The sequence below is a fragment of the Takifugu rubripes genome, chromosome 1 (genome assembly GCF_901000725.2).
Source record: "Takifugu rubripes chromosome 1, fTakRub1.2, whole genome shotgun sequence".
Classification (NCBI taxonomy): Eukaryota; Metazoa; Chordata; class Actinopteri; order Tetraodontiformes; family Tetraodontidae; genus Takifugu; species Takifugu rubripes.
The window spans coordinates 18,619,114-18,632,155 of record NC_042285.1 but is presented as its reverse complement, the minus strand read 5'-3'; the positions used below and the strand labels follow the sequence as shown (position 1 = coordinate 18,632,155).

Genomic DNA, 13,042 nt, shown 5'->3' with positions numbered 1-13,042 from the left:
GAATGCAGTTGCCAGGCAACCAGTGGCGGCCATAAAGTTGTCCCCATCTTTCACAGGGAGGCTTAATAAGAACAGGAACCAATGAGCAGAGAGAATCTTCAGCATCTTTCACAATTCTAGCGACCTGAAATCAGCTCAGAAGGACATTATTTCTTTTTAAAACAGGCCAATGTGGAAATGTCTCCAGTTTAGTTCCAGCGTCCATGCTTTCATCAAACACTGTTTTTGGTTTTTGCTGACAAATATGTCAATTGGATCAGACGGTATCTGCCTCTGTTTGTAGTCAGGTGAGGCACTAAACTGGGTTTTTACTCTTTAGAGCATCATTTTTCAAACCAGAACATTTAATTTCATTCGTCATGTGATTCTACTTTTACACAAGTTGGAAAAACTGTCCAAAGGGTAAAAGAAACCATTCACAAAAGAGTTTCTGAAAGTTTTTTCTGCACTTCTGGTGTTTCTTATTTTCTTATTCAAAGGAATTTTGTAGATTTTGGGAAAGAAAAGCTTATTGAAAATTCTGCTTTTATTTCTTTAAACCTCAGCTTTGGTCCATATCTGATTTGATTTTGTTCTCTGCCCCTGAGGGAGGAAACAAGCCACATGGATTATAGGATCATAACACCAATTGTCTTTCATTATTTTGAGTGACGGCGATGATGCCCTTTATTTTAAAAACTCCCAGAATTCTCCGCAGTTTCGCCATTAACTGGCGTAACTCTGCCTTTCCAAAATGCCATCTAACTAAATATAAAGACCCGCCGCTGAATGTGAGGGTTCAAGCTCCCTGATTTCAAATCCGCTTTGTCTCTGATTGCGCAATCAGAGGTGAAAAGCAAGAGGACGGTTGCATTGCCTCAACTCAAAAATGAGCATTTTTTGGCAAACAAAGCCAGCAATCAGCATCTCCATGTTTCAAGTCCTGCATACGTGCAGGCAGAAGTGTGACTGACTCTTGACTCAAAAACACGTTTCTGCTACCTTCACCATCTCAGGGCAGCTGTTATTCGACTAATTTTTACTGTAAATGTAGAAATAAATCACCTTGCTAACAGAACTAATAATATATGGAGAAAAAGTGTCTAACCTGAGGAAAGAAAGTAACCCCCCCTCCAGAGGAGCGCTCTTAGACTCTAAGACTTAGAGTAAATGGTGCCTGCCAGTTTTTGAAGTCCTTCTAACCACTCAAGGTTATTTTTCAGCGTTCACTCGTTGGTTACTGCGTTTCGTGCGCTCACATATTCCATGAGGAAATTGGGCTTTTGCTCCTCGTGCACAAGCAGAGTCTGCAGTCCCACTTTAAAGGATTTAAAGGTCTTTCAGTCCACTTACAGACTTTACAGACAAGCTTTCTTTATTAATATCGACTATCAGAAAATCCAATCCGTGCATGTTACACATTGATATCGGTGGATCGGATCACACTTACAAAGAGTGTCTGGAAATGTGAGCAATGAAGGATCCCGTTCAGATGCAAACACCTCTGAGTACGGGGATTCTGTAAGATGTAAAGATGTGAGTGCGGACAATTCATTCTGATAAGGGCGCCATCTCAAAAAGCACTCACACGGCCTCCGTGCGGCCCCTCTCCACCACCCTCCTCTCCTCCAGATTTTATTCATAAGAATTTTTTTCTCTCCTCAAATAAAAGGACATTGCTATCTTGTATTTTCATAAAGAGTCCAGGTTGTGGCCAGCTCCTGTTACCAAGTGAAACAAATCACATAATTAAAAAGAAATGAGCTGACAGAATCAATGCGAGCCACTTCAAACGTGGTGATACGCCTCTCCTGAGAGAACAACAGCAGCCTGTAAACAAGGCTGCAACGAGTTTGCAATGCAGACGGTGGGAAGCTAATGGATCACTGAAAAGAACCAAGAATATTGTAGCTGCAGATATTGTGATGAAGGTGAAAAATCTCTATTAGAGGTCTTAAGGGTTGAAAACCCCCCCGCTAATCTCAAATAGATTACAATGGCCAACATTCATCACGTCACCAACGGTTCAAATCAGCGAGCTTGAGAACATTCGTCATTAAGAAAACGGCGATCTCTTGGAGAACACAATGAGAGCTGCTTGTGCGTCCCTGAGGATTCACACGTGAGGTCTGATTGTGTTTCCATCCTCAGGTAAACAGACTGGCAGCTGTTCATCAGTCATGTCAGGCTGCATCTCATTGCTCTAATTAAAATCTAATCGCACCCTTAATCATATCCAAACACGTGCGGCTTTCTGGAATCTATGTAATGTCAGCTAGAGAGTCACTAGTGAGCCATGGTGACAGAACACACACACACACACACACACACACACACACACACACGCACGCACGCACACACACACACACACACGCACACACACAAACCCTCACATTCCTATGTTTGTGGGGACATAACCCCTTACCCAGCTCCTTACGCTAACAGTGACCATCTCAACCATCCTCTTACCCTCGCCTAACCTCAACCTTCACACCGCGTCCTGAACTCGCAAACAGTCCTCTGAAGCTGTGGGGCCCAGCAAAATGGCCCCGCTTTGCAAGTAGAACGGATGTAATAAATGTGAGGACACCAACACACACGCTTGTAAACTGAATATTGAAAGTGTATAAAACTTAAGTGTGTAGGCAAAAGCAAATTTATAAAACTACATACAAGAAAAAAAATCCTCATTCAAAAAGCCTCATTCACTAATGGGGCTCTTTTCAAAACCCATGGAACATTTTTTATTATTTTACAGCTTAATTAAAGCATTATGAATAATTAGTTTCTGAATTCAGTTCCTTATTTGTAATTACTTTATAGAAGAAGAGAAAATAACTGACAGTTTAAAGCGTATAATTAGAATATTCTTCAAAATAAACAACAAACCTCCCGGTTGAAAGCACAATGAGGAAAGGGCAGCGAGAATTTATTAAAATGCAGATATTGTTTATTTTAGTGCCTCTGAGATGACTCATATGAGCTACAGCAGGAATAATTCAAGCCTCACATCAATATTAATCATGAGATGAGGTGAATAAACATATAAGTTCTGAGGGCATTTGGTCAAGGAACACGGAAATCTCTGTTCATCTCTATATATCAGTGTGTGTATGTGTGTGTGTGTAACTGGAAAACAAGGTAATTATTTTTTATGCCACAGAATTGTCAAATTGGGTGGATAAGGGAAATCAAGGACTTTCGCTGTGTGGCTAGATTAACGTGGACCTCCAAGCCTGCAGTAAAGCAGGGACGTGATGCCGCTCTGACTGGATCTGTCATGACACCTCTGCTTCATTTGGGCTTAGAACGGCCATTGACTCATATGGTTCATATAATATACCAGTCTTGTGCACTCTCAGTGCCGATGCATCTGTCTCGAAGAGGAAAAATAGCACGAAGAGACAAAGTAGAAACGTTGCGACAGCTGATTGTAGCCATGCACGATTCACTTCTCCTTCTTCTTCTACATACGGCTCTTCCCCTCAGCGCTCGCTGATTCTCTGCTTCCTCTTCCCAAGGAATAAGGAATAAATACAACTTCCAAAGCATAAGATGAAGGACTGGAAATGTAGGAAATTGCAATTGTTCGTTGAGCATTTAGCTGATATCCGGTGCTGAACATGGTTGCAGAAGCTTATGCTCCCTGTATTATATTCTTCTCTCCTTCAAACCCAGGATTTCCTGCAGAGAAAAGTTTATTTTCCTGGTGCTGTTGACAGCATCACTGTACACTGGATCACCTAGGTTACCAGTTTCCTCAGTGAACGCATTTGTCTACCTGGTCGGACAGGAAACCCTGATGGACCGTCGGTCTTGTAGGACTGGGTTACTAAATAAGTCAAATGCCGGTGGCCTGCAGCGTGCACCATTCTCCCGATATAACATACAGAATCCCAGTTGGAAGGAAGTGGGTATATTTATTTGAACCTGAGGTGGATGCAGAGGAAATCCATTAAACCCGCCTGTTTACTGTTTATGCCGCATCCTTGCCCACTAAATCCATAAAAACTGCCCTGTGCCGGGCCTGATTCAGCCAGCACGGACACAAGCACAAATTCAACACCCTCCTCTCACTCACAGCTCAGGGAAGCACGGCTCTGTGGGGGAAAAGCCACTTGTGTCCGCAATTAAACCTCTACAGCAAATGAGCATTATAATGAGCATTAATGTCATCACCTAAAGATTTACAGTCGGCATTTAGTTTATACAGAAAAACTGTCACATGACCGATGGGAGTCTCTGCAGGAGAATAAATGTTGCTGAATGGCTGAAATACAGAAATTCAGCTGAAATTAAGTTGTTGTTTTTTTTCGTTTTTTTTAAAGAGAATTAATTTAAAATGACCCACAGTAAAAAATAGCGAATCATTTCAGCAAAGGTAACCAGTAGGTGGACTTGGCCCCCCCATTCATGTGTGGGATCCTTGCGCTCCTCAAAAAAAAAAAAAAAAATCCCAGCTGAGGTGAAGCGATGACCCGTAAATGTCCGTGGGTGTAAATCTGAGAACTGAGAGAAAGCTGGAGATCTCACTGAACTCGGGGCGTCCCCTCCTGCAGCCCAAACGCCTCTAAACAGACAGGATTTCTACATGAGTCCATCAGAAGTGAAGCAGACTGATGGGCTAACTCAGCCAATTGGATTGATGGATGAATATTGTCACCCCGGTCAGTATCCAGTCACAGGAGTGTGGTCAGTGCTGGTGTAAGTGTCGGAGTTCTAGTTATCATAGTTGACAGGTGACATTTTTCTGCCTTTTACCAGATGTTATAACAAGAACAAGAAGTTATAACAAATACCAGCATCAGCGCTGACGCCTCTGGAAGGTTGACATTTTCTAGTTAACGTAGCGACGAGATGATGCGACTCTCCACTTCACACACTCAAAATTTATTACAAAACAGCAACAATCTGAGACTTGAGACAAAAAGAAATGCAACTTTCCTTCTAGCACAGACTCAGAACATGCACGTAGAGCATCCAGGCTAGCTGGCACGCCCAGCTGGAATGTCCTTGCCCTTCCTTTTTCGGGGGGGGATAAGGGTAACGCATTTCTCAATATGTCCCACGACAGACACACTGCAACTGAGGCGTCCTGGGCTTGTTGAACATAAGCACGGGGGAAGTGAGGCCACCGAGGCATTCAGGTCACCATAAATCATCTGTGAATCTGATCTGCTCCCACATAAACATCAGGGAATGCATGTGTCCATGCCAACACCGTAAAGCTCTCCCCTACTCTCCTGCCTCTGCACGCAGACTGTGGACCAGACAGGATCATCTTGGTGTCCTCTATCATTGTGATTAGTTTCACATCTTTTTTTGGATGTTGCAGGAGAAGTTTAAAGTAATCAGGGAATTATGGGCCTTGTGCATCCACTGCTGCTTGTTGTTGTGGTTTACTGGTCCCAGCAGTTTCTTCCAGTCATACCAGAGTGTTAAATTTAGCTGGTTGTGTCAAAGTGCCAAATAAACTGAAATGCTGATGAAGAGGGGAGACTAAGAAGTCAAGCACACCAAGTTTAGTTTAGACTATCAAACTTTTGTCGGCTTTTTTCCCCCTTTTTTTAATCAAATTGTAATTGCTACTCTTGAACACAGGCCCTACGTCAATGCTTTCCTGAACTGAGTTTCCACTGCTTTACTCTTTGCTCTCCCCAATATGGAGTTTTCCCTATATTATTAATCTCAGTGTAGACCAACAGGAGCGCAGAATTCTGCAAAATTATCTATCTTTAATGCAGAACAGTGCTAATACAAGAAAAAGAGACAGGTTCTGGTCGAAGGTTCTGCTTAAAGTGACTGGAACTGAGGTCAAAACACGATGCAACATAACAACTGATGCAACCTCTGAAAAGGTTCATGTCATGATGCATGTGCACCATATTTGGACCCAAATCTATCCAGGTTATTTAGCATGATAATGTAGGTTTAATCCATGATCCTTCTGTTGTGAACTGGAGTTATTGGGCACTATTCTGTGAACCTCTGGAGTGAACATAGGTTTAACTTTGTTCCGGACCTTCACTGGTGCAACATTCCCAGCCCAGGATACTGTTGCCACAGGAACTGGACAGTGTGGATTTCCAACAACCCTTGACAGCTACATGGTTAGCCCAAAACAAAGCAAAACTCTCCCGACCCACATTTAGAACTGACTTGGGAGCAAAAATAAACATAATTACAGCTTAAAGAGAGAGAGAGAGAGAGAGAGAGAGAGAGAGAGAGAGAGAGAGAGAGAGAGAGAGAGAGAGAGAGAGACGGTTTAGCTCCCTGGAGGGGAAGTGATTTCAGTCCCTTGGTCAAAACATTTTCCCCGACTTTGTTTGCCGCTGACGAACTGATGATGATTGGAAATAGAACGTCTGGATTTGTGTGTGACGCACCGATGTAGAGGTTCCACTCCGGATCCAGATCGGCTTGATTTGCCAGGCAGCCCTTCATGACATTCAGGCAGTAGTTCTTACAGGCTTTAACGGCCGGCATGCCCTGACAGAACGGGCAGTACATCATCTTGGTCAATGCTCGGATACACGCTGGTGTGCTGCTGACCTGCAGGGATAAAAGCGGAACAACAAGCATGAGCAGCTAAACTGTCATTTCCCCTTTACTTTTTCACACAAGTGCAACTAATTATTTAAAACCCAAGTGTTCTAAGCTAAGTGGCTTCATCTGAATAGATTTTAGCACCCAATTTAACGTGATCATTTAATCATTTCAACGATACCAGGAGTGACATTTCTGCTTCCACCAGGTTTTACACGCGGCCTCTTAAGCCGCAATAATGAGCATGGCTGTCACCTACAGCTCGGTGTCTTATTTCATAGCTTTTGCGTCCGATCCCCCTCCGATGATGAGTGGACACCCAGGAGCTGGAAGGGCTGCATTCTCAGACGCATGACCCAGATCTCAGGAGACACTGAAATGTCAGGAGGTGCAGCTGAGACAGGTCGGCTCGTAAGAAGCTACAAGTGTAACTCAGTAAAGCTCCTGGGTGGCCGCCTTTAAACCACCACCCCGCCTCGTTCGGGCTGGTGGGATACGTTGACCGAGTGCACTGTAACTCACCAGAACCACAGTTCCATTGTCTTCTGCTTATATACTTTGTCGCCAACCCAGTCGAGGTTATATCAATATATCAAGTGGGGAAAAGAAGCTGTTGTCTTGTGAGTTCCTCAGCCCTGTTTTACCTCCTGCTCCTCCATGCAGCACCGTTGTTGCTGAGTGTGTCTAACCCTGAGCCTTCGCCTTAGTACTTCTCCTTTAATCTTACCAGATCAAACCTAACACGCACTCCCAGGGTAGTCAGATATACAGCAGGAGCATCACATAGAATGCTAAGGATACAGCCTGATTAATGGCTTCACTAGTCTACAGTAGGTGAGCTAATATTAGTGGTGTAGATGGAGTAATAAACACCTAAGGGAGACTCTTTTTCTTTCTCTCTGTTTTCGTTGTCAGAGATTTTCTCTGGCTCAACCCACATATCATTTGACACTGTTTTCTAGACAGACCCAAACTTCCCGAGGTCACGTAGCAAAGAGAGAACACATTAGTCAGAAAAGCATCTGGGAGGAACTTGTTTGCAGGCGAAGATACGTACACGCTGCCGAAACAATAGACAAGACCTCTGGCTCCTGCGTCTCTGCGTGGGGAGAAGGCGGGGAGGGAGCCAATAAATCTTTATTTTATCATATTGACCACATACCTTGGACACTCTCTGAGCCACCTCGCGGCCTACAGACAGCCCCTGGACGAATGTGCGTGCGGCGATGAACGCTCGGGTAACCTGAGACTTCAGCTTCTTGGGCACGTCTCCAAAAGGCTTGAGCTGGTCGGTGTACTTACTGATACACTCCAGATAGTCCTCAGTGATGACATACTGGGAGTTGAGCAGCGTGAACATACGCTCCAGCAGCCGCGACCAAAAGTCATTAAGCATTTCCTCCAGGTTAACGTTCCCTCCTGTGTAATAGCGTTTCAGCTCGGCAAACAGGTTCTCAAAGACCTCAGAGTTCTGCATGTAAGGTTTGCCATAAGTCCTCACAAACATCTCGTTTAGGGACCGCTCTGTGTTCTCCAGTAACTCCAGGAAGAATTCTGGAGGAGGAAAGAAAGAAAGAAGGAAGCATCATTTCTGGTTATTTGTTTTTTTTCTCTGCATTTGTTCTGTTTTGTTTTGCACTTGGCTCCTCCATATGGCCGTCATATTCAAAACACTAATTAATCCTTCAATAAATTTTTGAAGCAAAAATATATTTCCTCGGTTTGCCATGTGGCTAGTCTGCAAGGCGCCTTCTGTTTGATTAATGATGCTCAAGAAAGGCCGCGCGTGTGTGTGTGTGCTGTGATGGACCGCTGACCTGTCCCAATGTGACTGCTGGGACAGACTCTGGCACCTGTGACCCTGATTGGGCGTCAACAGAAAATGGATGGACGGTGACATTTTCCTCGAAATATCGGACAAAAGGAACCACGGGTACTGGAGAGGGTCCTGAGGTGTTCCTCGGGGTGTCTGGAGTTGTTTTCCACCCAGCTGCCAACACCCGTGTGACAGTGGGTGTGGTCTGATGCGCTCTGACTGCAGTTTATGCTGATGTGGGCAAAGGGGGCTCATATAAACCTCCTCCTGCAGCCTACAGCAAGCTTATGTTAATCAGTCCGAGGTGTTTGACACGCAGGTCCAATGCAATATGAAGACTGCTGATGGTGCAGCGCACCCCGAAAACCTGTGAAACCAACTCCAACACTCATTGCTGGTATCATTTCACTCTTTCATTGAGTGAAACAAAAACACCCCTGCTGCTGCTGTCACACTCTATTCTTCTAAAATAACACACACTGTCTGGAGTGTATTTCCATGTGCTGCTTGCTGTGGCTGCATATGCAACACTTGACAGCCCCCTGTGAACAGCCTTTGTTGGAGTCTCTGAATAAACATTGTACTGATTATTGATTAATGTGGATCCAGCAATAGTCAGAATATACGATCGTAGATGTAGCTGGTTGCCATCATCGAATCTGTTGCAAAGTAATTCGCAGGAATCTTCATTGGCTCCTGTTTGATTGGCACATGTTTAATCACTTCATATATCTGAATTTAAATAACAGATCAGTTAATATGCTGGGATTCTCAAACTCATCTCACACGGCAGCATGTGGGCACCTGCTGCATGACGGCTGGGTAATAGCAGCAGGGAGGGGGCTCCACTCGCCAGCCGATCACAGATTACCATGAGATCTGTCGCTGCTGAACACTAATGTGATGGTAAAATATAACAAATATGCTTCAGGAAAGGCAGCATTAAACCCCTGCAGGAAGAATTATTCCACCCTCAGATATTATATTTCATAATTCTCCCAGAATGACACAGGGGGGCAAAGGCCACACATTCAATAGAAAAAAATGCTTCTTTTACTGATTCAGATGAATGTCATGTTTCAGGCTTGTCCTTTTATTCTATTAAACATAATTGATCCCTCATTCAGGCATTCTAGGTGAGGATTGCCAGGAAACGCTTCTGTGTAAGCAGCTCTGTGAAGCCCAAGTGTTGATGAAGGATTCCGTTTCACAGACACATCTTAACACAGGTCTGAGCAAAGATCAGCTGCTGATTGGCTTATTAGCTGTAATATTTTTATATTCTTAATTGTGTGGTGACCAATCTTTTGGAGCGGTGACAACGAAGGCCTTCAGAAAATTCAGTAACGAAAAGAAAAAACGCCTTCATCTAATAATGAAAAATCACAAGGGGGAAGATCATTAAGAACAGCAGAATGTGCTAGTGTGAGGATAAAAATAAAAAAGTTTCTTCCTCCATTAAAAGCAAATATGTTTTTCCTGCTTCCACAAAGCTACTGACAGATGCACGCCTCCGTGTCAGAGATGTCCAAACCTCAGGCGCTAATGCAGCTGATTGAACTGTCTCAACATATAAAATCTCCCTCTACGTGCTTACGTATGGAACGTGCGGGGTCACTCAGGTCATCTTCCTGACTGACCAGTCAGGCTGCATTAACCTACACGCTGTGTTAATGAGCTTCAGCATTTTATCATTTGAACTCAGCTCAGCCTGAAAAGCAGAAACGTCTGGCTGCAGTTATTTTTGTCTAACATTGTTTATGTTCTGATAGTGACATCGGCATCTCAATGTGCACATTACACTCGCTCCATACTGCCCGTTCATATCCGACATGGGCTTCTTCATGATATATCTGTAAGCCCATATGGCCCAGTCTCGATGATGACCCCCCCCCTCCCGCTGGGGGTGGCAAAATCAGTACAATAATAACACAATCTGGCCAAAATACATCATCGCAATGTTTACATTGCTGGTTTGTTCTAGTGCTGCCACTGAACGTGAAACCAAACACAAAAGAAGATGCAAACCTTTATTGGTCAGGTGACCCTTTTATCTCGCTACCCCCCCCACATATACATCAAACGATCAACAGGCCCCTGTTTTGCCCATGAGGATGAATCCCAGAGAGCAGTGGTGGATGCAGTGAGACGCCTGAGGTGAGTCTGTCTTTGAATGTGAATATATTGCGCAAACCAGCGTGCGGCGCACAGGAGTGTGCACCTTCGCTGACACCACATAACTGTTCAGGGAGTCGGCCACGTGGGTGACAGGTGTTGTGAAACAGGGGAAGATGGGGAAATGTTTGGCGCGTGGTGTGTATGTGTGCATCGCTGTGCCCACCTCCCCCCACATACCCTATATAGTGTACTCAGTCGTGAGTGTCTGAATGTTAAGTGAGGATGGCTGTACCCGAAAGTGCACACAATGCACCGTGAAAAGTAGTCGACAACCGATGCTCCCTAACCAAGCAACATGTCCCATCATCCCTTGCGAGAAGCTAGACATAATGCTTATTATTATTGAATGAACAAATGTTAATGACATTATAGTACCTGAATAAACCTGCTTTGAATCAGTGTTTTACATTTATTAATCAGAGGAAAAAAGAAAATGATTCGACTGGTGATCTGGTATGTCTTTATTATTATTTAACCCAATTAAAGCACGATGGCTCGAGCGGCATTTCACTGAGTAGTGCACTAACTAGTTCACTCAAGCCAAGTCCCCATTAAGTGAGTGGTGAACAGGGAGTGAGTGCGAAATTTCAGATGCAGCCTATGTCTGTTGGTGCACGTGCTGCCCGCGCTCAGCGTTGCTCTGTCACGTCTACCTGTAAAAGCCATCTAAACCAAGCTGCAGCTCCCCCTGTTGGCCAGGATGCCATTGTTCATACAAGAGCTAAAGTGTTTTTCATTGTAAAGAATAAAAATAAAAGTAACAGAGGTCAAAAACAAATATTAAGAGAAAGTAAAACAACATTGAAACACTAGCAAAGGTTAAAAATAGATTTTGCAGCTGCATGCATGTGACCGTTTGATTGATTTTGCTCATCCCTACAGCGGTCCATTCATGCCAGAGCGTAGCGACCTTATGGCACTTCAATCCCAAACCGCCTGCAGCCCAAATGATGTCTGTTAGGACTTCACAGGACAAGAAAAGTACTTTTGCTGTACAAGGCAGCCCTCTTCAGCAGCGTCCTGAGGACTGAGGTATTATTGACAATCCGCTTCATGGGTGAGGCCCGGTTGTCATGTCTGATTTACAATGATGAAAACATGACAGATCATTAACTGCACCACCAGTCTTGCGGATATTTCTGCCTTTTTTATCTTTCCTCTGCGCTCGTGTTTCATCCCTCTCACGCTGCACTCACACCAAAAGGGACCTCGGCTCGCGTAGCTGGGCGTCTGGGACGGCGGCGAGCGATGCGGCGAGAGCGATTTGAGCAGCAACTTGAAGCTGAGAGAAGCCTAACTCCACGCAAACGAGCAGCGGTGGCAGCCAGTTGCGGGCTCTCTGACACAGGCCGCGGTGTCAGGCGTGCGTGGGCGAGCCGGCTATTGTCGTCAGGAGTAGCCCTCACAACGACCCCCTGCAAACAGAGTGGAGGCCAAACCCAGGCAGCATTTAGCAGCCATCTCTGCTAAACCAAGCCCCACTACATTGGAAAATGCAAACACTCATTCTACCAATTGATGCATCTCCAGACAGCAGAGGGCTGAGGAAATAATGGCGAGTTGCAGCAACCCCCAAGAGGAAAGCAAGGGATTACTGACGTGCATTCCAGCACCGCTGGACCAGAGTCCTGCCAGTGACATTCATCGCTGTGACAGCAGCTGATCAAAATAACACTTATTTATTCATGCATGCTTCCAGGAATGACCAAGAGCTAAAGAAGCATATTCCAGGAAAAAAGAGACAGACTTCATCCCATCAGTGTGACATTGAGTTTCTGGGTAATGCGCATTCATCCCGCTGTAACCAAATCATCCTCGTTTCATACAATATGGTGGATGGTTTTAAAAAAGGAAGAGCCTAGAAAGACACAACGTTGACGCATGAATATCACATTCCAATATTTTCCACTCAAACACAATTTAGTCCTGGACACTGGATATTTGGTTGAACAGCTCAATATGAAAATCAATTCTTCTACTTTCAAGACTCCTTATAAATTGATCTATATGGAGTTTCTGGGGTTATTTACAGGCAGCCTTGCGATCTAATTGGAGGAGATTCATGTTGCCAAAACCATCTATTGATTCAAACACACACAAAAAATGAAAGATGTGGATGGTGATGTTAAAAGAGACATCTGTGCTGGTTTTTACCTTTTCAATGCCAATTTTCCCCAATTAATCTGAGGCCCTGTGCCAGCGCTTCACTGGTGTCGCTGCTGCATGGGTGGCACAGTTCTGAAGTCAGATTCAAAATTTCACGGCTCATTGTCTCGCTCGTGCTCACAGAGCTGTTTTTGTTTTATATTTTAGGGCAAACACAAAGTAAATTAAAATGAAGTGCGGAACGGTGTGAGCAGCCACGGATTATAACATTTATGAACACATACAAACTGGAGGGTTCAGAAGATGAGTCAGTGATCATGAAAAAGTGGATTCATTCCAAGAGAAACAGCTACCATTTCATTTTATTTCAAACCAAAGCATCATTCTGCCACTGAACCTTTAGCGCACCTCCATTAA

At 44.3% G+C, this 13,042-nt stretch overlaps 1 protein-coding gene across 2 annotated transcripts in view; it reads right to left on the bottom strand.

Annotated features, from left to right (window-relative positions):
- The window catches only part of LOC101077158 (glypican-6-like), a 51,758-nt gene that overhangs the window by 24,899 nt on the left and 13,817 nt on the right, over positions 1–13,042 (bottom strand). For both annotated transcript variants that reach the window (XM_003961882.3, XM_029846910.1), the window contains exons 3-4: positions 7,688–8,079; positions 6,366–6,531 (exon numbers count right to left, since the gene is read on the bottom strand). In XM_003961882.3, coding sequence (XP_003961931.2) covers positions 6,366–6,531; positions 7,688–8,079 — 558 coding nt within the window. The remainder of the gene's footprint in view (positions 1–6,365; positions 6,532–7,687; positions 8,080–13,042) is intronic.